Below are 24,217 nucleotides of genomic sequence, written 5' to 3' on the forward strand. Positions count from 1 at the left end.
ATAAAGTCCAAAATTAAATTCAGAAAAAACATAAGTATATACAATTTAAGCACATGATTAATCTGAACCAAAAAAATAATACTTATGTACTTTTTTATCACAAAACTTTAATAAACAATTTAAATTCAAAAAAACATAAACAATTTAAACAAATGAATAATTTGTACTAAAAAAATAATACGTTTTATGTACTTATGCAGAAATTTTACAATGACTAACTACTTAGGCACTTTTACAAATCACAGGTAAGTTTCAAATATCACAATCAAAATTTAATCATAAACAATATTAACAAAGGAATAGTATAAACTATTTAAACTCAGTTCATAACCAAAACGAAAAATGTACTCTTCCAGGATCATTGACTCACAAACAAAAAAAAACATAAGAGGCCATAAATCATGGAATGAAAAAGAAATGGCTAGAACTCATTTTTTACTGGTCACAACTACAGTATGTAAGAAAGAAGTCTTTGTGAATCGGATAATATTAGAGTAAGCTATACATTAAATCATAGATCTTGCAAAAATACAATGAATTTAGAATGAAAAGAATATAAAAAAATAAGTGTTTAACATGGACTTGAGCGGCTTTCATTTTAATTATTGCAGACATTGTAATCTGTCAAAATATGGCTGAATAAAAAGGATGTTTATATAGCTGATCGAAGACTGCAAAATTTATTAAATACTCGTTTAAATATCATGACTTAGCATTCACAAGAAGTAGTATTGTATATTACAAAATCAAATAATGTGACTCAGTACAAACTTTATAAAATAAAGTTACACTTAAAAAAATAAAGTCCAAAACCGTATAACAATGAAAATCTGTATAATAATTCAAAAATAGATTTTTTTTCAATACATACAATAATATGTGCAAATGACACATTTGCAGCTGCACACAATCACAAAAAATACTGTAAATTCTCAGTTCATCTTAGATATCCTAGATAGATTAGATTTCAGTTCATCTTGGTTAAAATTACATAACATGACTCTGTGCAAATATAATACACTAAAGATGCACTTAAAAAATGAAGTTAACAATCGTGTAACAATGAAAATCTCAGAAAATTTGTAAATTTGGATATGTATAATAATACAAAAATAGATTTTTTTTCAATAGGTATGTATCCAAATTAATTATCAAAAAATACTGTAAATTCTCAGTTCCATCTTAGATAATTATTTATGCCTACACTATTTTAATTCTGTCATGGAGTGGATTCTCGATATTACCTACTACACACAAAAACCCTTTTTTATTGGGAAAAGGATAGGTAAATTGTCAATTTTGCACATCTCAGGTGACTACAGAATTCTTTAATTTATAATAAATAGGCTAGCATTAAATATGAATAGTTATGTTAATATCACTGGAAAATAACCTTTTGATTGGTACCCAAAAAAACTTTTAGTAATTACAAATATATTTTTATCCATCTAATTAACCACATAACCACCATGTGGACTTAAAAGAGTCCTGCAAAGGCAAATTCTATAATAAATTTTACAGAGCTACGGATCACAATAAATACTATAAATTCTCAGTTCCATCTTAGATAATTATTTATGCCTACACTATTCTAATTCTGTCATGGAGTCGATTCTCGATATTACCTACTAAACACAAAAATCTTTTTTAGTGGGAAAATGATAGGTAAATCAATTTTGCACATCTCAGGTGACTAGAGAATACTTTACTTTATAATAAATAGACCAGCATTAAATATAAAAAGTTACATTAATATCACTGGAAATACCACGTTTTGATTGTACCCAAAACAGTTTTAATAATTACAAATTTATTTTTATCAAACTAACAAACCACATAACCACCATGTGGAATAATCCTGCAAAGGCAAATGCTATAATAGATTCTATAATTCATTTTACAGTCGATCCCTGAAAGAATGCCATTAAATTGAACAATAATCACTCAGCAGGATTCGAATCTACATTTATTGTTAATCATTTCTAGGAATGGCAGCTTCTTTAGTGAACATTTGAAGTAATAAATATAATTCAATAATAAGATTAATCGACCAGCTATCACCAACTAACTCTTAGAAGAATGTCAGCATATCGCCTCACAAAATACTCTAGCAACATAGCCTAACAATAAATTGTAGGATAATGTCATGCATGTTTGAACCATATTTGTATAAAATTATAGCTTACTCCTACGAAATATAAGAAATACTAAGCTACAGACCTTTTAATAAAAAAAAACTCTAACGAATAAGCACTTTTGCGATACAATTTGAAAAGAATTGATTATTTTTTTAAACTATTGCTGATGTGACCAAGTTATAAATAAGTATATAAATTCAGTGCAAAAGTTCTTTTAAAATACACTGATATTGCCATAGATAATAATACAGAGAGATGAAAATTACATAATTAAAATTATAATGAGGTCATTTTAATAATCAGTCTATGGAACTTTACGTCTCTTTTCTCAAAGACAGTATTAATTATTAATGGAAAGTTTATATTGTACTGTTAAGTCAGATGGCAGTACAAGTTACAGTTAAGTGCAGGTGGAATATTTTCGAAAATTGATTCATTGTAAATATGACACTTGAAGTATTACAAAGTCTGCAAAAAAACATTGATACTTAACTAAAAAAAAAACAATAAATAATAAAAAAAAAAGAAAAATATAAATCATTATCATCGCGGCCAGTTGAAGCACGGCGATTAAATAGCTAGAAATTAATTTCACTTGGAAATATGTAGGAATTCTTAGTAAATAAAGTATGTAAAAAATAAACTGAAAAGAAATACTTGAGAGATGAGATAAGATATTATACATACTTGGAATAACACTTATTATGTAGGTATCTATCAAATAAACATAAAAATATAAAAAAGAAATTTTCAAACAGATGATCGATTCCAAATAAACAAAAGCTGGGTCAGTCAGGTTTATGACAGAAGCACCAGTTTAATACTTCTTTTCATGAGGTGATTTTTGAACCACTTTTGCAGAACAGCTTTGTATTGAGTGCTGAAATCCCGATGTCCCAGGTCGTACACCAACATCACTATCTGTAATATTCAGCGTTTCGATTCCGTTACATAAATTCAGAATAATTTCTTCATAATTTGGCGAATTGTCTTGATGTGATTGTGCCACACCAACATTACTATCTGTAATATGCAGCGTTTCAATTCCACTACATAAATTCAAAATAATTTCGTCATAATTAGGTGGATTGCGCTGATATGATTTTGCCTTTCTAACAATTGGCACTGGAATTCTAGATTTTCTATTCAATTTGACAATTTTCGGTGCTTTAGTAAGACTCAGGGCTGACGCTGTTGTTGCATTCTTTGACGCCTTTCCAACAATTGGCACTGGAATTCTAGATTTTTTATTCAATTTGACAATTTGCGGTGCTTTAGTACGACTCAGGGCTGACGCGGCTGTTGCGACCTTTGAGAGACTCTTTACTGCGGTCGTTGTAACCACCTTTCCCAATGATTTAGTATTCTTTACCTGTGCTGTAAACACGGTTTTTTTATATATGAAAGATTCATTTCGGTAAATAACTGTTGTCTTCGGAGCATGTTTAGTTTTAGTTTGAGACCTACGTTTTTTCTTCAAACGGTCATCTTTTTTCTTTGCGTTGCAGATATCCACGGCATTAACGATAATATCAGTTTCTTCTCGTACTGTCATGGTCTTTTTTCTCTGCAAACAAGGAAAAATAATATAGTTAACACAGTACATAGCCATCGTAAATATTCTAAATGAAAAAGAAAACTTCTTGTTTTTGTAAGTTGCAAAATTGGCACAACAATTCGGTGTCGATATTGGCCGCCTCACGAAGAGGTCCATAACAGATATTTTTTACGAGAAATGGATGTCAGTAATTTATATCAACCTATCAGGTCCATTCTCTGGGTACACATTAAATACACAATTAAAAAAGACATGTATTATTTCAAGCGCCCACGACGGCCGAGCGGTAATATGTCAGCCTATAATGTGTTATGGGTCCTGGGTTCGAATTTTGGGTCTGGTGAAAAAAAGGAAAATAATATAAACTTACATTGCGCACAAGCCTAAAGTCCGTATATGCCCGTACTGCAGAAAGTAAATCGGCGATATGCTGTTTCACTGATGGTTTCAGTATCTTTGCTTCCACCACCCATTGTGGCCGCTGCTTGTTCAGGAGTACACTCTTGATTAAGACTTTTTCGCATATCACTGATAATTCGCTATTTAGATTAATCCACATTTTATGCATCCGGTCATCGGTTAGATCATCCAATTTATCGTATGCTCTGATTGCATCTTTTACACTGGCTCGTTCTGCTCCCAGCAAAAGACAATTGATAACAATAGACGACAGATGCTTAACTGTGTCCTCCTTTAATTTTAAAAATGCATTCGAGCAGAGGACAGCATTTAAATTAGATGCAATGTATTTAATGAATTGTTTGACAACTGAAAACGTCGCCACCATTTCACTGACGTTTTTATTATTCAGTATCGTTGCGAACATCGCTAAGTTTTCCATGATGTTGTCTTTGTTCTGAAATGAAAATACATTAGTTTAAATTAAATTATTGAAAATTAATATAAAACACAAATTCTACTCTGGATGGAGCATTATATAGACAATACGAGAACTACCATAACCTATTGACTGAAACTACTGACACAATAATACACAAAATAAAAATATAATACCTCTTTCGCTAGCGAACAAAATCTCATTCAAGAAAGTGAGAGAGTGCATATTATTGTGTATAAGTAATAATTTTCCCGTAAACAGATTCAACGGAAGATACCATAATTGTGGCTATAATAATTTCGATAGAGTCGCAGCGGTCAGTAAAGTGTCAATTACATTGAGCTTCTTTACGAGCTGTTTGTTGGCGACACTGGGCGACTTTACAGGCAGATTATAAATTCGCCAACAAACAGCTCGTAAAGTAGCTCAATGTAATTGAAGCTTAAATAATATTTTAGCATGTAGCATTTTAGCGTTTTTGACGAGATCACCGCGCACGCGCAGCTGATGCATACTAATATGTTGGAATTATTATCCAGTATTCAGATTTAGTCATCGTCGAGATGTTGGCCAAGTGGTAAGTACTGTGTAATATGAGGCGTCGAGTTACAAAACCCGCTCTACAGACTTTTTTGAGTTTTGAGTAAATGACGAAAAACTGTTTTGGGCATATCATGACGATTTAAGTGTAATTTTAGATATTATATTTCTTCCGTTACATACGGAAAAGTATAATAAAATGTCAAATCCAATGTATAAGCTGTATTTATTCAAATAAATGCATTTTAATTATCCCAAGAGCGGTCTTTGTCAGTCTCTACCTGACAGGCGGAATTTTTTTAAAAAGAGCGGAGTTTGTCGCACAATGGTACATTGTCGACAGGAGATGATAGTTTAGTAGCGGTCCGTATTTATTTTAATTATGTAATATATTTTCAAATTTACTTTGTCTAGAAAATATTTTGTAGCCATTCTTACCTAATGGTAGCTGTATATTTTTCGCATTGTACCTACATATTTAGCTGTTATATTGGTATGTAATATTTTTTAAAAATAGTGGTATTTACTTGTCTTGAAAATATTTTTTTTAGATTTAAAAAAATAGTTATTTAGTTGAATAGTGCCTACTTTTTACTATGTCAAATTGCCTTTGTACAACTTTCTAATTTTAATATGTTAATGTCATGTACTTATTTTTATTCTATAATAAACAAAAAAAAACCATTATCAAAAAATGTTACTTTTTCTGGAGACAATTAGTTATTACCTACATACCATGCAAATTATTTGTTTAATAGGTAACTAATCTTTTATAATTATATAAGTACCCTAATAATTCCTAATAATTTTAATATTAATGACCATATTTTGAATCAGAAAGATATTTTTAAGCCCTTAGGCCCTCCTCCCACGGCGCAACTGAAATCTGACAGAACTGGTTTGTGAAGGATCTCATAAACTGGCCAATGTGATGCTTCGCACACGGCGCTACTGAAACTCAGTTGAAATAATAATCACATAACCTCAAACTGCCAAACTGGACTATCAGCTGTGTTGTACAAAACACGCGCGCTTATTAGGTTATTTTAATTTAAGTTAATATTTAACAAACAATGTCTTGGAGCGGGTCAAGCGACGAGGAGACTTTGGTTTTGTATCAATACAACAGATACAGGAGTCAAAATAAAAGAAAATATTGGATTCATCCTTATATAGAAAGGAACATAAACTGCAGACTATTTGTTGCTGCAAAGGAACTGAAAGAAACCGATTCCAAATTTCTGGCTTTCTATAGAATGTCCAAGGAAAGCTACCTCGAGCTTGTTAGGATCATCACTCCTGCTATTCAAAAAGAAAATACAAACATGCTCGCTTCGCTCATCTTGTACTTTTGAGTTTTGACGTCTCTGGTTGTTTCCGTTTTTACGATATGACGCTAGCGGCTTTACGAAGTGCTACCAATTTTGGTAAGAAAATATGATTTTTCACCGAAATCTAATGATGTTGGTACCACTGTTTTACGGTGACTGGAAACTTCAGAGACCGCGCGACTAGCATGTCGCATCTCTTCGCGACCGTTTTGAAGCTGAGAGATTCCGGTCTCGCCGTCAGCGAGCCGCCATTGAAATACATTAGCTAGATACTGGCTGGAATTTTTGTTTCAGTTCCGACGGACATAAGTTGCGCCGTGGGAGGATGGCCTTAAGGTAATTATAAGATAATTTGAAATAACAATAACATATTTTTTAATAATATCAATAGCATAAATAAAAAAACCCAGCGGACCTAAATACCGGCGTTTACCTAACTAATCCCTGTATTACCTGTGTCCCCAAATTCCATGTCTGTGGGAAACCCACCATTACCTACCAACCTATTTATTAAATGTAAAAATAAAATGATAATATTTTTAAGCTATATTATTCATAATCTACTTAGGTATATTAGATATTTTATAGCATTTAATTCAGAAACCAGATCCGATAAACAAAAGTCGCGATGTATGAGCTTACTTATTTTCCCACATAAATATTTATTACATATTTTCTGTTGTTCCTGCTACTTTTTATATACAAATAATAGTAAACGTGGAATTTCTGAAATTTATTGCAAAAACGTATTACAAAAGTAACGGTATTTCTACAAGATAGCACAGCATTGTTAACTATGTGTCGTTATTACAACTAAGCTAATCTACAAATTATTAAACATATTTGAATTAAAATTCATTATCGTTCATACGAATGATACAATTTTATGATGAAAAAAATTGTCCCGTGGAGATAATGATAAGGAATGTCATTTTTTATCAAGGGAGATGAAAAATATACCTAACGTAATATAACCTACTAAATCTATCATTTGTATAGTACAAATTATCAAACAAAAAGCATTTCTCCGACAGAAAATAGTTTTCCTTTAATTATATTTTTGACACAAACCAAATATTGATAAAAACGTGTGAGAACCTTATGATATTTTATTATATCACACAGAATATTAAATATAAATGACAACAAAAAATACACGTAAAACTAGAAAATAATATGAGCCACCACTGGGTTATTCATGACAATACAGCAAAATATAGTCAATTTTTAAATACGTTTCCAAGCAGCTGAATTTTTCAAACGCTTCCTTGATTGTTCTTGTTGAGAATCCGTTACACTAACTATTGAAACATTCATTATTAAAAGTAAAAAATAGTAAAATAATTGAAGCAAAATTATGACGCGCACGAGAAAACGGTTTGACGGTCTGTATGGAGATTAAAGGATTCGTGAAGAGTCATTATTTAAATCGCGGCGTCTGATTGGCCGGTTACGCAGAGAGGTTTTACCAGAAGAAATTTATTTTAAGAGCGGGTTTAGTCAGTCTCCTCGATATTTATTTTGATTTTTTGAAGAAACAGAGAGGGATTTAAAACTCTCACCTAGAACAGAAGATAGGTCTTACGAAAGAGCTCCTGCGTACATTCATAACTATTTTTTTTGAAAAATCGCCCAGAGTGGGTTTTGTAACTCTACGCCTCATATGATGTATTGTATGACAAAGTAACAGCTCTGTATTTTTTTTTAATAATTGTATGTAATATTATATAATATACATAACAAAGATTAGTTGAATGAAATTGATTATCGAATTAATATAATGTCACTGCCACTGCTAGGTAGATACTAAATTAATGAGTTACTTTTTTTAAATAACTTTTGTATAAATGTCATATTTCAAAACTTCAATACGAAAGATTATTAAAATTAAAAGCTAAATGATATGATTTTATATCACCAACAAGCCACATTTGACTTACATTAATACATCTAAACAAGCATACTTGGTATTTTATATAACATATAGATAGATATTACTATAATCGCGTGGCAGCAGAATTCCGCACGTGCCATAGGTTTGCCACCGCTGCATCAGTGCAAACACGCCATAGTAGGTTACTTGTGATAATTGTGAATAAGATTTTTTTCAACACAAATTTAATTTAAAACCATTAATATGGGGGAAAAAAAGAAATGTAATCGTTTACAAATTAATTAGTTTAGAGGTTAAAACCATTGAGATAGGTACATTGTGTAACTACTCCAGTACAAATATATTATCACGGTAATATAAGAAAAAATCAAATTCCATTATTCTAATATACATTCTTTTAACTCACCAGTTCTGGATGGTAATCTTTGAAAACCATCTCAACTACATTATTTGGTAATTCGAATTGCGCAATACCGCTTTTGAATATTTCAATATATTTTCTGACCCATTTCAAAACTGTGCTGAACATATCATTTTCTGTAGAGTGCGTTAATCTTAAGCACTCTAGCCCTGACACTTTGCAGGTGGAACAAGGCTGAAAAGAAAAACATGACAAATGTGTAGTATCACATCACAAAGAAAGGCTGACACATGAATAAAATTTATAATATTTTTGTTGCTCTGTTGTAAAATTTTACAATAAATAATTCACGGACGCAACAACTTTACTATATTATTATTTTAACAATAAAATTACTGTCAATACCAAGGTGACTGTTATATCATCGAGCTATAAAAATCATCTAAGCTTCTGTTGGTAATGTGAAGCGGGTGTTGTGGCACAGCTATAAATGTGAAATAGTGCAGATCGCAGACTGCAGTGTAACTCTGCATTTCCAAAATTTTAACAATATGGTGAAAAACAATTATTGATAATTGGTATTGTGTAGTTGTTGGACAAAGTGATCCTAATAATTAATAAAAATGTGAAATTAGTATGTGACGAGTTGTTATATATTAAAATATTTAAAAAAATTAACACTGCGAATAATAATATATATGGTACACAGCTACGATGCTACGAGTCTATAATGCGTTTATTTGACGACAGTGTTGCACTTTTATAAATCGCTTGCAGGTACACGCTTGGCAAATATCGTAATAAATACATAAAACAGACATACACAAACGTAATGCGTTACAAATACCTGAATTTTAAACAAAAAGTGATCATCTACATCTCGCAAGCGAAACAATAATAAAGACAGATAGGTACCTATCCCATTATATTCGTCTTGGCAAATTGGCAAAAAAGAAACAGCATAATGCATAATTGCACAAAATAATTTCACCCACGAACATGCGCATGCATAAACGACTATTATATTATCACACTTGTTTTACATGAATTCTACATCATAAAAATTGCATTCGCATTCGCATATTCATCATGTAAATATGTATATCGATTCTGTTTATAAACAACGGGGTATATATATATATATATATACATCCCGCTATCATTACTGCGTCATCTAATAGGACACTTTCATTCAATCTTGCGTCCAACTGTAATACGGCGTCCGGTATACGGACGCAGAATTGAATTCATGTAATTTTACGTTATCTCATCTCCCAACCGCTCATAGAGTCTAAAAACGAAAATAGCCCAGACGCAGTTTTGTTACCTCATAGGAACAAAATATGTATTTGTAGTTTGCAGTTTTGTCGCTGACGGCGCTACTAGCCATGATTGTATATTTGTGCACGTATCTTTTGTTTACAATGTGTCGCGTGTCGTACGTCCTACGATTGGCAACGCTGTATTCCAGATTTATAATGTCAGCACGGGTAATGCAAAAATAATATTTATTTATTCATTGCTCATTCCTATGATGTGACCTTCGGATAGTCGCGATGTATGGTAAATTAGGTAGGTATGTATTATTATTTTATCGCATTACCGTTATTGTTTCGGATACTGTTTTGGAGTTTTAGTAACCTACTTAGCATTAAATTTTTGTATAGTATCATAAATATCTTTATTTTTATTGTTGGTAGGGAAAGATACTTTATTGAGCTTAGCAATTTTTTGCAAGAGTTTATTACCAGCTATTTTATTGATACTCGTATGTTTTTATCAATCATCTTAACTTTATTTTGGTACTTATAGGTAATTCTTGTATTTTTGTTTTTTGTTAAACTATTTTTCATTATATATTGGGTTACTTTTTTCTTATACATAATTGTGTTTTTGCCAAAAACCTAACTTTATTTAGGCATTGTTTTTGTTATTTTTTTAATTATTAAATTATGTAACTATTTTGAAGTACATATTGGGTGCCTATTATTTTTATCCACTAATGTTTCTGCTAACTACCAACCTAACTTTATTTAGGAATAGTTATTTTCTATTATTAATTTGTATGATTATTTTTAAGTACAGATCGGGTAGGTACCTTTTTTTCCTATCCACTATTGTATAATTTTATCAATTACCTTAACTATATTAAGGTATTATGTACCAATAAAATGAAAATACTTTTTATGTGTGTCACGACACCCAATTATTATTGAATACTACGTTATTTTCAATGTATAAAAGATAAATAATATTTCATTATAAAAACCTTTTTTATTAATTGTTTCGGTACTGTTCGGTTATACGGAATACAGCGGAAAACACATTTTGAAAATAGCCGAGAAACTGGATTATTTGTTAGGTTAATCTAACCAAACCTAACCAAACCTAACCTAAACTAACCCAACCTAACCTAAACTAACCCAAACTAACAAATAATCCAGTATATCGGGTATTCTAAAAATGCGTTTTCCGCTGTATTCCGTATAACCGAACAGTACCATTGTTTCGTTACATTTTATGCTTTTCCTTTAAGATAAGGTAGTGACATAGCTAAGGGTTTTGCCGTCAAGGACGGTCCTTGAGTTTGCCGCCCTCTAATTTCCTTTTAAAAATGATATTTAAGGAAATGTTTAAAATACGAAGATACACGTTTTTACAATTGAATGGGTTATTACAAGACAATAATATGCCACAAAAACATTGTTTTGAGATATGAGCATTTTTATATTATCATAGCCGTTTTGCTGTGTTCATTTGTGTGTACTATTATTAATCTACACATCACAAGGAAAAACATAATATGATTTATCCATTGGCTATTAAAATATGAATGTATAAAAAAAAAATTGTGGCTTATGACTATTTTTCTTTCACCCAGCATCGGTTAGACCCTGGACAATGATGATGACATTGTATAAACTAAATAAATATCTAGTTTTTTTGTGTTTATTCAAATGTAGGTACCTATACAGGTATTATGCTATTAATTTTATATTAAACACTCTGCTTATACAATTAATGAATCCGCAAAATATAGTTTCACTTATCAGAGTAAAGGGAATCAGAGAATTTTGAAACTTAATTACCACCTACCAGTGGCAAAGGATGGAGATAGGCTGTTAAGATCAGCTATAAATAGTGCACATAAAATTTTGTCAGTCATACGTATTTGTTTTCATTAAAATAAGACTACAATTTACACACGGTATTTTTTAGCTTTTAAAATGTAATTAGACCCTGCGAAACCAATCCATAATAAATAACAGTCAAAAGATATTCATCTATCTATAAAATATCTAAATTTATGCAATTAAATCAAATGTAACTTTAGACATGTTATGGATGTTTAGGATGTTTATTGAATTTAAAAAAATGAACCAACAATATTTGTAATAATATGTAATCCAACGAAAACTAATAAGTATGAATGAAAAAGTGTGTAAAATTTTGTAGTATCGCCCAAAGTATACCAAAACTATTATGGTTTGGTTTAGGCAGGGCTTAATTGATTTTTTAAAACAAACCAGCACCCTCTGTAAATTGTAGTCTTACTTCAATAAAAACAAATACCTATGACTAACAAAAAACTATTTATGGCGGATCTTAAAAGCCCACGTCCACCCTTCGCTACTGCCACCTACTATATAGAAGATATCAAGATCTCCGATACTTAAAAATAAGTATTCCAGCAAAGACGGAAGAAAATTGAGGCGGGAGAATGAAAAGACAAAGGTTGGAAAATACCCAACATTACATATATCAATCATATCACGAAACATAATAATATAAATACGAGTACAATTCCAATTTTTCTATTCTAAATAATAGTCTCCAAAATACTCATAATTACGCACGAACGCTTTCACATTCAATAACAACGTACCTAACTATAAAACAAAAACGTAAAGAAATAGTGGCAACGTTGCAAGACGTCCGATTGTTGGGATAATCTAACGAAATATAAAAGTTGGACGCACTAGACGCTACCCACTATAACGAAATATATGCAGGACGCCTTAATGTATTAATATGAAAGGAGTTCCGATAAGCGGGTTATTAAAAGGTGGTTTTTTGTTTTTGTATATTTTTAAATAAACGTTTTTCAAAAATTTAAATACCTCACGGTTGTCAGATGCATGACAAAAAGAATATACTTTATTTAAATTTACGAAAAATCAAGTCTTTCTGATGGACGCTATACTGTGGGGTCTGTAAAAGGACGCACCAATGATAGCTGGATTTATATATATATATATATACACGACATCTAGAAAAAATTTATGAATCTAATGGAAAACCACTCATCTGCTAAATAAATAATTGGATAGAGACCAACAAGTTGATCGTTCCAACAATTACTACTCGTAAGTCATTTGAGTAGATCATGATAATCTGTTAAAAAAAGTGATTAGGTTGTCAGATTTAAAAATCTTAACGACCCATGTGCGCCAAGGTCATAGGTACGTAGGTCAAAATAGAGATTTTATGGTATTTTCATTCCATAAATTCATGGACATTCCTTAAACGTTGAAGATAATCTATTTATATAATTTTGAAGCCTTATTATCCTTTATATTTACATAAAATAGTATTATTTTAAAACTCTCAATATAATGTTTTAGAATATAGTCAAACACATTTATAAAACCATTACTAAAATTGTTGTTAACATTATAATATAGTAAAATATTTACGATAATTTTTTTTATTTATAATCTCTGCGATCTCAAATTTGACAAGAATTAGACATTTTCTTATTCAAAAATTGGGCACGATTAACACATTTGAAGATAATTCTTAAGACACTGATTATAAGCCATGGCTTTGACCATTCAAACGTGATAAAATATCCTACGAATAACGATTGTTTTATAATACTTATTGACCTAATAATAAGGTAAGTACTATTTTTTTTTTAAATACGCTATTTTTATTGGCATTTCCCAGTGCTAAGCTTCAACATACATTGTAGCCATAAATTGTCAAACGATAACTGAAGTAGGAAGTAAGATCATGTTACCGCGCGTGTATGAACAAGTACCAAACCGAAAGAAAAAAAAACGGTGTGTACTTGGGTACTCGGTTGGTCGTAACGGAACAAAAACAAAACCTGTGATAACCTAGATTCTTCGACTAGCTCTTAATTATCTTGTCAAATTACACACTCAAGAAAAAGGACCTCTTATTGGAACACCGTTGGTTTATTTCTATACACTTTAACTTATATTCAAATATAAAATTCTAATCTAAAACATTAGATCGAGAGGTTTAAAAGAATATCTACTATTTTATGTAGTAAAAATACTTTAAGCAGTCATCAAATATTAAGGGATAATAAGGCTTCAAAATTATATAACAAGATTATCAACGACGTTTAAGGAATGTCCACGCTTATGCTCTGAAAATAACATAAAATCTCAATTAAGACCTACGTGGGGCATGTGGGCACTTAAGAAAAATGTATTGTTTCGCAGAAGGATCACTCAGCTATGAGTACCATATCAAATATTTTGTGCTCGCAACAAATATGATAGTATGAAAACACTTACCTCATGGAAATAATGGCAATATCTTCTGGCCAGGGCATCATCCAAAGAAGCGGATATCCCATCGGAGCGCAGCTTTGCTGCTAGGTCAGCCAAATCCTCCAGGTTAACACATTTTGGCACTTCGATGGTTCCCGCATACAGGTGGCATATAGCAAAATGGACGGTCCTAAACATGTATCTGAAAAGAAAACCGAAGAACACGATTAAAAAAAACAATATTTTATAGAAATGACTACCCCTAGGGCAGTGATGGTGTATCAACAAATATATTCATAATAGTTGGGTGGCGAATATTAGGGGAAAAAATATAAATTAGGAACATTATGTACATACTTATGTTATTATGTTATCACATTGATACTGAAGACACGACATTGAGCCTAACTCAGTGACGTATTAGATATATCTACCTCAAGAGAATCTCAATCAGGCCTGCCTGTTCTTCAAACCAACCAAATTCCGGCATCTTGTAAGGCCGTTAAATACCATTCACATAAAGTATATGATAAAACTACGTGATGCTGGCATAACATGGGAAAATGCAATAGGACTGGAGAGCGACAGGGATTATTGGAGGTGCTGTGTGGCATTCATATGCTCAAACTAAGGAATGGACATGAACTAAGAAAAAGTTATTTGCATCAACATCCAAAGTAGAACATGACCGCCTGCCGAAAGGAATATTAGTTCATTTGGCTTAGAGTAACACTACAAATTTAACCGTTATTTTAAAATTATTAAAAATGCCAAGCATTAAAGAAAAAATAAAAAAATTAATGTAAATATGAATATGGAAACAAACATAAATTAAAAAAGAAATCATACCCGTCGAGAGCTATAACCTCTTCATACTTGCATTCACCGCTTAACACTCTTGCAAAATAGTGGCACCTGGAAAAGAATTGTTTAATAATTATTATCAAAACCAAAAAATCCTTAGAAACACCAAAAGATAGACATTTTTCATTCATTTTAAGATTCAAAAAGAAACTCTTTGAAAATGCAACCTACATTGTATTTATTTGTAGGATACCATAAAAGTAAACCAATACAATATGAAATCTGAGTAGCAACTAACGAAATTGTCACTCACAAGAAGTTGTAAATAAACAACTTTGTAAAGTAAACTCATTTCATAATTTATTTTAAGTCATTCATACCTTGAAATGAGAACATTTTTATGGGCTTTGATTTGCATCTCCTCGTCTGTAAGTATAGTAAGATCCCAGCATATCTCTTTTAGGAAGATTGTCAGCAAGTCCACGGCGAAGGAACTCCCCGGTGTATAATTTGTAAAAGGGACTGAAAATTGTATTCAATAATTTATTAATAGAAGTTTGGCATGTATTCATTTGAATCAGATTCATATTAGTTTGAAAATATTCTTACCTATAGGTTGTGTCTGAGGTACTACTTCATCATCGATTTCAAAGCTCACAGGTGTGCTCTTCTTTAACTGAGTGGTTAATGTTGGGAAGATTCTGAGAACACTAGATAAGTTGTAAATTACCACCGATGTATCCAAAATTATATTATTTGGTGAATTTGTCATGTGCAAAGTCGGAGCGGATTCGGTCATTTTTTGAGAACCTATTCTCGCAAATCTCTCATCAAATGCTATGAAATACGATTCATATTTTTTTTTTTTATCTTTTCTATCTGATAGTTTTGGTTTCTGTAATTCTTCCTTGTTTTCACTCGACATTATAAATTCTGAAACAAAACAAGAAGCCAAATTTTAAACCAATTTAAGTAATATAAACCAGGAATTGGTTATTGATAATTATGTATTTTAAAACTTTAAAAGAATGTCAAAATTTTAAGTTTGTGCAGCTTTGTAGTTGGCCTTTTCATATTAGGATCATTATAGTTTGGATTCGATGTTCCATAGCTCTGGACGTAAATAAACCACATTAATAAGCTCCAATACCCTGTCGTTTCTCCATTTATTCACTGTACGTAGTGTGAATTGACGATTAGTAATAACACCATAATAATATTAATAACGACACAGCGAAAAATTACAACAACGTATTGTCGAATCGGCTGTCACAAATGTTTTTCTTATTGCTAGGGGTGAGGTCAAACAGAGACGCACAAATGGAGTAGAGCGAGAATGAAATAGATTTATCTAGCAATTATTGCTTTATTTTTTAATTGAGTTCGATATTCGATATATCGACCAACCGTGCTGCCAGAAAGCAAAGACAATAGATGGTAAGTTTCGGCAACGTAGACTACTATTTTCGTATTTTGGGGAACTTTTAACAGCAACACAATTGCCGTCAAAAGTTGTTTGTTTACGAGCCCCTTTATGTCACGTTAAAACACAATTATTTAGACAGATAAACGAATAAATATGCGATTAATCTATGCACTTTGTGATGAAATACATTTTCAATGCGATGCGATGTCAGTTTATAATATGCTCACACAATGATATCAGAAATTATGTTTGCGATTAATCAATGGTATCATGTTTTCCAATTAAACACACAAATTCATGACAAGGTCGCTTGTATCTCATGAAAAATGACGATGTTTTAAATGGAATGAAAGCACTTTCAACGAAACTTTTAAAAATTGCCTCACAACAGACATAACCTCAAACCGAATGATTTGAATATAGGTACCCAACTCAATGAAAATCTACACACATAAACAGATAAATTAGCCAACTGTAATACGTTTAGTCTCACGGAATGTAGATACAAGCTAAGAGTTGTGTATTTAATTGGACAAGACACCAATCTGAGAGTAAAGTTAAATTCGATGAAGTGAAACAAAATCTACAAATTACTGATTTTCGGCAATGTTCAAACACTAGAGTCGACTAATGTCACGTTAAAACACAATTATTTAGACAAATAAACGAATAAATATGCAATTAATCTAATCATCTACGTTTTATGAATTAATACCTGTCAAAAAACGTCAACGCGAATGGAATCGGACACTTTAGTTTGTCATATTATTATTAAAATACTGACATTAGTCTATGATACTGACCATAGACTTGGTAATAATAATTATATGAATGTACCTATTTGTATTATAATCCAGATTCTGGATTAAGAGTAATTTTAATTCACAAAGGCGTTATTTATAAAAGTTACATAATATTATGGGATGATAATATTTAAATTTAATAAATACTACAGATCATCTTGTCTATGGCCTTTATCATAATACGATACATAACCTAAAAATGTGACGTTTACGAAGTAAAAATGTAGTCACGATAATTTTAGCAAGCTTTCTTCGGTAATTATGCCGCAGATGCCGTCATGAGCTCCGGGATATACTTTCATAATTGCTCATATTTTTATACGCCATTTTTTATATAAGTAGATAATGAAATGTATAGATTAATTCACCTATTACAATTTCCATGATTACAATAGAGATGGTGCTATAAAACAGTATTTTGGCAATCTCACTTATGCTATGATTGCAAATCAATGCGATGATCGAACAACTCAAATCATTGTCATTTGAATGTAGATTCGGTTGCGATGATCGCATAAGTAAAATGACAGCATTAGATCTTTATAAGTAATACAAATGACAAAAAAATTAGCTTCTTCAGTCACTGTCCACACTTATGGATAACTTTCTTGAGATTTCATCGCTGCGGTCATATGAATGTTAGTCGGCTCTCAGTCGCCTCGTGTGCCGCACAGCCATAAATCAAACTTTCAGAGAATCGCGATCCAATGTTGCTTGTGGAGACCGCACACATCTACCTAGCGACAGTCGAAACGTATAAACGGAATGCCCAATTCATAGGGTTTTGTATGAAATCTGGCGCCTTCGACTCGGAGCCCGAGAAGCATGCTAAAACAGTCTTGTACATAGTCTATTATGCGATTGATGATTTTGCACCCTTCATCAATGTTTGCCATATTCTCAACAGTGAGATGTGTTATTTACTCCCGGGAGGCAGCATGAGCATAGGTAGAATGACATTTTGTTGGCTACACACAACATCTATTAGTCTCAGTGTCCAAGGCGTCAGGGATCTGATATGACTGACCTAGGATAGAGAGGTGTTGTACTGCAAGTTGGTCGCCAACCTTTGATAGAAGACAGTCTGACAAAACATCAGTCACTTCTTTAGATAAAATATTTCTAAGGCTGATGCCATAACAACTCAATGTGTATTCTTGGAGGTCTTCAAGTCTTGCAGGCTTTTTTTCTCGTGTTACATTAGCCAATGGTTATGCAGAATACAATAACATAATATCTTATTTCTTACTATAGTAGCGATGGTGCTATAAAAACAGTATTTTGGCAATCTGACTTATGCGATGATTGCAAATCAAGTAGGCGATGATCGAACAAGTCTAATCATTGTCGTTTGAACGTACATTCGGTTACGATGATCGCATAAGTAAAATGACAGCATTAGATCTTTATAAATTTTAAATACAAATGACAAAAAAAATACAAATTTATTACATTTGCAATAACGATTCACGTACATACACATACATCATCGTTCATCCTTGGAAACCACACAAATCCAAAACATTGTTTTTTCCGGACACGTTAAAAAAAAGTTCCTGGTATTTAGAAAGTTTACAAATTGTCCCATTGTGTGAATAAAATTTAGTCAGCATTAATTATTGTGGATTAATTTGCTAGTTTTAGAAGACATCGATGGATTATTCAAATTTAAATTATTATTTATTTTACATATCGACGTGCCCTAGAAAAACCATTATAAGTCTGAAAATAGCGTATTAAGTTTTATTAGCTTTTTATAATATCATATTTTTTGTGCATGTCCTGTAAAAATTTCAGGTCTCTAGCATAAAAATTGACAAAGTTAGGTTTTCGACGATTGTGCAATATATCAACATATTGCGTCGACTAAATTTGTGTTCACAGAAATTTCCGAAAAGTATAGTCATATCTAAATAAGCAACGTGTCGTGCGCTCTTTCTTTCGAGTAAGAGGCTCATAATACTTGCTATTACGCTCTTTCACGGATATCTGAATAGACACCATGTTTTATATTGATGTATCACATAAGACTCGTAATTTGTTTTGGTATATCTTCGAAAAAGATTTGATATTTTCAGAATTTATACGCATTAATAATTAAAAAATGGTCAGTAGTATTATATCCGAATGTGAAAATATTATATTACTTAATATAAAATAAATTCCTCGTAGAAAACAAATTAATTTGCATTAAAATTTGTGAAACTATATTATTTCATCACCTGTTTCTATTCACTGTGGTAAAGGCCTCCTCACGCTTTCTCCATTTTTTTTTTGGTAATTATTTTTCACGGGCACGTGATTTCATCGAACTTAAATATCTTGTCAATATAGCATATTATTATAATTCTAATTATCTTACGTTCCTCTAAAACTACTGGATTATTGCATTCATTCAGCGGTCGTTTCAGCTGCGATATATTATGTCCGGCCCATCTCAATTTAAGGGTTGGACATACCTAAATACGCCGCAGACTCTTGATTGCTCATTTATTCATTCGTTCCTTTTTCTGTATTTGTGTGTGTTCGTCAACATATACGTCATTATTGTGACAGATTGTAAGAATCTTAATTTTTCGGATTTTCTGTTAATTAACAAGACATAAAAATTTGAATGCTTACATCGGAGACTGAAAACACACGTTGACTAAACACCCTGCTATTTAAACTCAACAAAAGGTTCAGTTCAAACGTTTTATGCACTCTGCCGATAATTTCGATACGTATTATACCACCATGTATCACATAATATACACTAATAAAATAAATTGCTCTTGAAATTATTACAAATTCCTACAAAAATAGTCAGTAATGTTGTTTCTAAATTTGACAATTTTTATTATTTAATAGAAAACAAATACCTAGTAAAGATACTTAATTTTATTATTTGTGTAATGGAATACATGGTAATTTTGGACTGATATTTATGACACAAACAAGTTAAATAGGTAATCCTTTTTATGACACTTCGAAATAGTGAGTTTTTACAAAAGACCGATAAAATTTTGTGGGAATATTACCTTTTTATAATAATATTATGACTTCGGCTAAGATCAAAATAAATTCAAACATTAAATTATTGAATGTGGGCCTAAGTACACCACATGTACATAATATTTTTGCAAATATGACAATGTAGCCAGTATTGTTATTATATTATCACTTTAAATATGTCTCGTAGACAAAATCATTAAATTTACTCACTTCTAAGTATCCTGGGAAAATAATTTTATTTGGCGGGATGTCCTAAGAGGATTAGGCGGGCTTTCACAGAGACGCATTTATTGGCCGCAATAAAACATTAACAAAAATATACAAAATGCAGTCAAAGAAGCATTTATTCGTTTCTACATAAATATTGAAGAATTTCTTTTAATTTTGAATTTTTGGGCTTGGTGCCTTATATTATACCTATATATTATTATAATAGAAATTTAGGAAAAGACGAAACAAATAAAACGTCGTGTAGATGGTAAAATGTACACAGAATAATTTCTTCGTTTAACTTTTCCATTGATTAGCGACTGAGAATTTTTATCATTAATTACAAATAAGTATTAAGTACCTACCTATGTAATCTTTGTGTTTATGACTAGTGACCTAATTGGTATTAATTTATATGATTTTATGATCAACGGTTTATAATTATCGTTATTTTCTTTAAAATTTAATTAGTACTTATACCATGTCTGATCGCGCAAAACATATATTGCATTTAGCATCGGGTGGACATCAAAATAAATTATCAATTAATTTAAAAAAATCTAGTAGTGGTGAGAGTGGTAAGTGCATACATTTGCATACTTTTTACTTATTGATTATGATTGTTTTATTATTATGAAAGTTATTAGCTATTTAATCCTAGTAAAATTGGACAGAGTTTACATTTTGTATAATTACCTAAATAAAAAAGAATTAGATATGAATGAAAATTGATATTGTATATGATATGTTTCTTTGAAAGTTCATAATGAAACGCTTAGATAATGATATCCACTATTTAAAGAAAATACTATTTGATAACCAATTAGCTTATGTTAATATTAAGTTGATTAATTTATAACGCAATGATTGCTGGTTTGCGCTAACCCTCTAAAATAATTTTATTTTGTGCATTTCTTCATTGTAATTCATACTTTATATATATATATATATACTTATATATTTAACTACTTTACTATTTAAATGAGATATTTTATGAATATCTACCAAATCATGGTATCTAATGTGCTTGTGTATTGATTTACAGATTATACTACTTGTATATTGGATGAAGCAAGTGGCGTATTCTGCAATGTGAAAAACATGGTGAATGAAGAATCCCTTGACAACGATGAAGTCATAGGTAAGCATAATATGATATAACCACTATAACAACGTAAGACTATTAAAATATTATTCGATTCTTGGTGAAGAGACTGTGTGTGTATTAACCACTTATTAAAATATAATACAATTTATGTAATATTATTTGACATAATTTCACAACAAACAGGACCGTTTTTTTATGCTTCAATAGAAGATTTTATTTTTTTAAAGATTTTGTGTTGGTTTATAAGTTTTATAACACTATCCAATCAAAGTAGAAGAAACTAACCCTCATAGGTAGTAAATTATGGGGAATAAGTATTTGAATTATATTGCGTTTTATATTGATAAAACCTATTTTTTTGTTATATATGTAGCAGACGATCTATGTATTTTCTGAATACCACGAAATATTGAGATGTTAGAAAAGATTTAAGTTTTATTATTTCTGAAAAATAAGCAATTCTATAAGGTTAGGTACTGTAAACTCATCTTTAGGAATGTTTTTTACTGGTATCACTCTGTTATCTACTTTTTAAATCATAGGGTATATACATTGGAGTATTAAATTATAATTTTATATTTTGTTTTTACAGATTCTAACGATACGACAGATAAGGATTACAATTCTAGCAATTCAGAATACTGTCCCAGTATAATTTCGTTTACATCGAGTGCTCCAGATATTGACGAATCTCCTGAAGTTTTGGATTACTTAATGGATGAAATATCGAAACCGCAAACTGATTCAATACAAACATACCGCAATGATTATCAAGATATTGCGATTCCGTCCACTTCAGTGCATTGTAATGACATAATCGCCATTCCAGAAATCATAATGGACAATGATACCTTGACAAATGAAAAACCAAATAATCCCAATTCGACTACACATGATGAAAATGATGTACGATCAACGTATTCTCCATCTAAAGGTGCAAAGAGAAGACGACAAGAAATTAATTGGAAAAAAAATATTTTGAAAACATCAATCAATACTGGCTCCACATATATTTCGAAGGCAGGAAAAATAGTCGATTGGTGTATAAACTATACAATAAAAGTAATAAAATGTGAGATATTTGTATTAGCATAAAATAATTAATAACATTATGATTGTTCTTTCCATATTTTTAATTTAAATTGTGTTATCAATAATCCAATAAAATTAATTAAATGTGATTTATTTGTATTAACATAAAATAATTATTAACAATATGATTGTTATCTCCATATTTTTAATATAAATTGTGTTATCAGTAATCCAATAAAATGTGATTTATTTGTATTAATATAAAATAATTATTAACATTACGATTGTTCTTTCCATATTTTTAATGTAAATTGTGTTATCAATAATCCAATAAAATGTGATTTATTTGTATTAGCATAAAATAATTATTGACATTATGATTGTTCTTTCCATATTTTTAATATAAATTGTGTTATCAATAATCCAATAAAATGAATAAAATGTGATTTATTTGTATTAACACAAAATATTTATTAACATTATGATTGTTCTTTCCATATTTTTAATGTAAATTGTGTTATTATGTATAAAAGTAAACATTTTTTTCTCTCTCGTGGTTACTTGCGTTATATTTTAATTTCTTACATAACTTTTTTTATCCTTCCATAATTACTATTTTCCTGAATAATTTATATTACTTATTGTACATATTAACAATATTTATATAAATAACTAAAATAATTTTTTTTGATTTTTTAAAAATTATCATACTTAGATACTTTTCTGTAATAAAAACTTCATACAAAAAAACTGTATGTCAATATGTCTCCTTACTCTTTGTCATTATTTTGTATTCACGCTGTCCTATTTCGAGCTAAATAATGCGCTATAATGGTTGTTCCGTACAAGAGCACGATAACTATGGTTGTGTTTAATAAAATCGTATAGAGTAAGAAAAACGCGACGTAAAAAACCGTTCTATACCAGAATATAAGTCTGCTGTGCGGAGTCAGTGATCTATTTTGTCCGCGCAAAAGCATGTTGAACCGAGTCAAAACATCAAGCGCGTAATATTATTCCAAATAAAAACGATTTTTGGTCATTATCTTAGCTGTTAATCAATTAATCACCATTAAATTTTGATAGAAATATAGACCATAAAATGGTCTATCTGATTTACTTAAATAAGATTAGAAAAAACTCACTCATTTTATATGATGAATTTAATAGCGTAAATATTTTAGTTTTTTCGCTCTCCTGAACATTTGTGATTTTAGACTTACACCGGTTTTTCCTGGGGCCGTCGATATTATGGTGAACTTTACAGACATTCACAATATGACAATTAAAAGCAAAGAAATAGTAACAGTAAAGAGTAAATACAAAAAATATAAAGTAGATACATGGAAGTACTCCGAACGTGGTAGACCATATTATGTGAAGAAATTATAAAACAACGCCCACCTGTACTATTTATTTAATTTAATTATAACGATCGATCCAATCGTTGTCGGTTTATCGATGCTCAAAGGGGCCTGCCTTGGGTGGCGTTAATTTCGTTACAAGCTGGCTCGTGAACTACCTCGCGCAGCGATTTTCGCAAAGCAAATGCCTGAGGCAGCTTCGCGAGGCTTTTCGCTCAGTCAGTACGTGGCTATTTGAAAATGAGTTTTATAATTATGAAATAAGGATTTTATATCACGGCGTTTGAT

At 30.8% G+C, this 24,217-nt stretch overlaps 1 protein-coding gene across 1 annotated transcript; it reads right to left on the minus strand.

Moving 5' to 3' along the window:
* Positions 1 to 488: 488 nt before the first annotated feature.
* On the minus strand, positions 489 to 15,660 carry LOC147080082 (uncharacterized). Its single transcript, XM_085946406.1, has 7 exons — positions 15,602 to 15,660; positions 15,373 to 15,514; positions 15,038 to 15,103; positions 14,213 to 14,390; positions 8,706 to 8,894; positions 4,067 to 4,552; positions 489 to 3,705 (listed from the first exon to the last, which is right to left on the minus strand). The coding sequence occupies exons 2-7, from the start codon at positions 15,408 to 15,410 to the stop codon at positions 2,956 to 2,958; spliced, it is 1,707 nt and encodes a 568-aa protein (XP_085802532.1). The 5' UTR covers positions 15,411 to 15,514; positions 15,602 to 15,660; the 3' UTR covers positions 489 to 2,955.
* Positions 15,661 to 24,217: the final 8,557 nt, after the last annotated feature.

Source organism: Rhyacophila brunnea, unplaced genomic scaffold, assembly GCF_057557595.1.
Source record: "Rhyacophila brunnea isolate RB1 unplaced genomic scaffold, BYU_Rbru_1.0 scaffold_1, whole genome shotgun sequence".
NCBI lineage: Eukaryota > Metazoa > Arthropoda > Insecta > Trichoptera > Rhyacophilidae > Rhyacophila > Rhyacophila brunnea.

Excerpts from the sequence above, each read along its gene's own strand:
- LOC147080082 (XM_085946406.1), bottom strand. The coding sequence starts at position 15,410 with ATGCAAATCAAAGCCCATAAAAATGTTCTCATTTCAAG. Across the intron at positions 8,895-14,212 it reads ATTGCCATTATTTCCATGAG|CCTTGTTCCACCTGCAAAGT; the intron begins GTAAGTGTTTTC and ends TTTTCTTTTCAG. Across the intron at positions 3,706-4,066 it reads ACTTTAGGCTTGTGCGCAAT|AGAAAAAAGACCATGACAGT; the intron begins GTAAGTTTATAT and ends CCTTGTTTGCAG.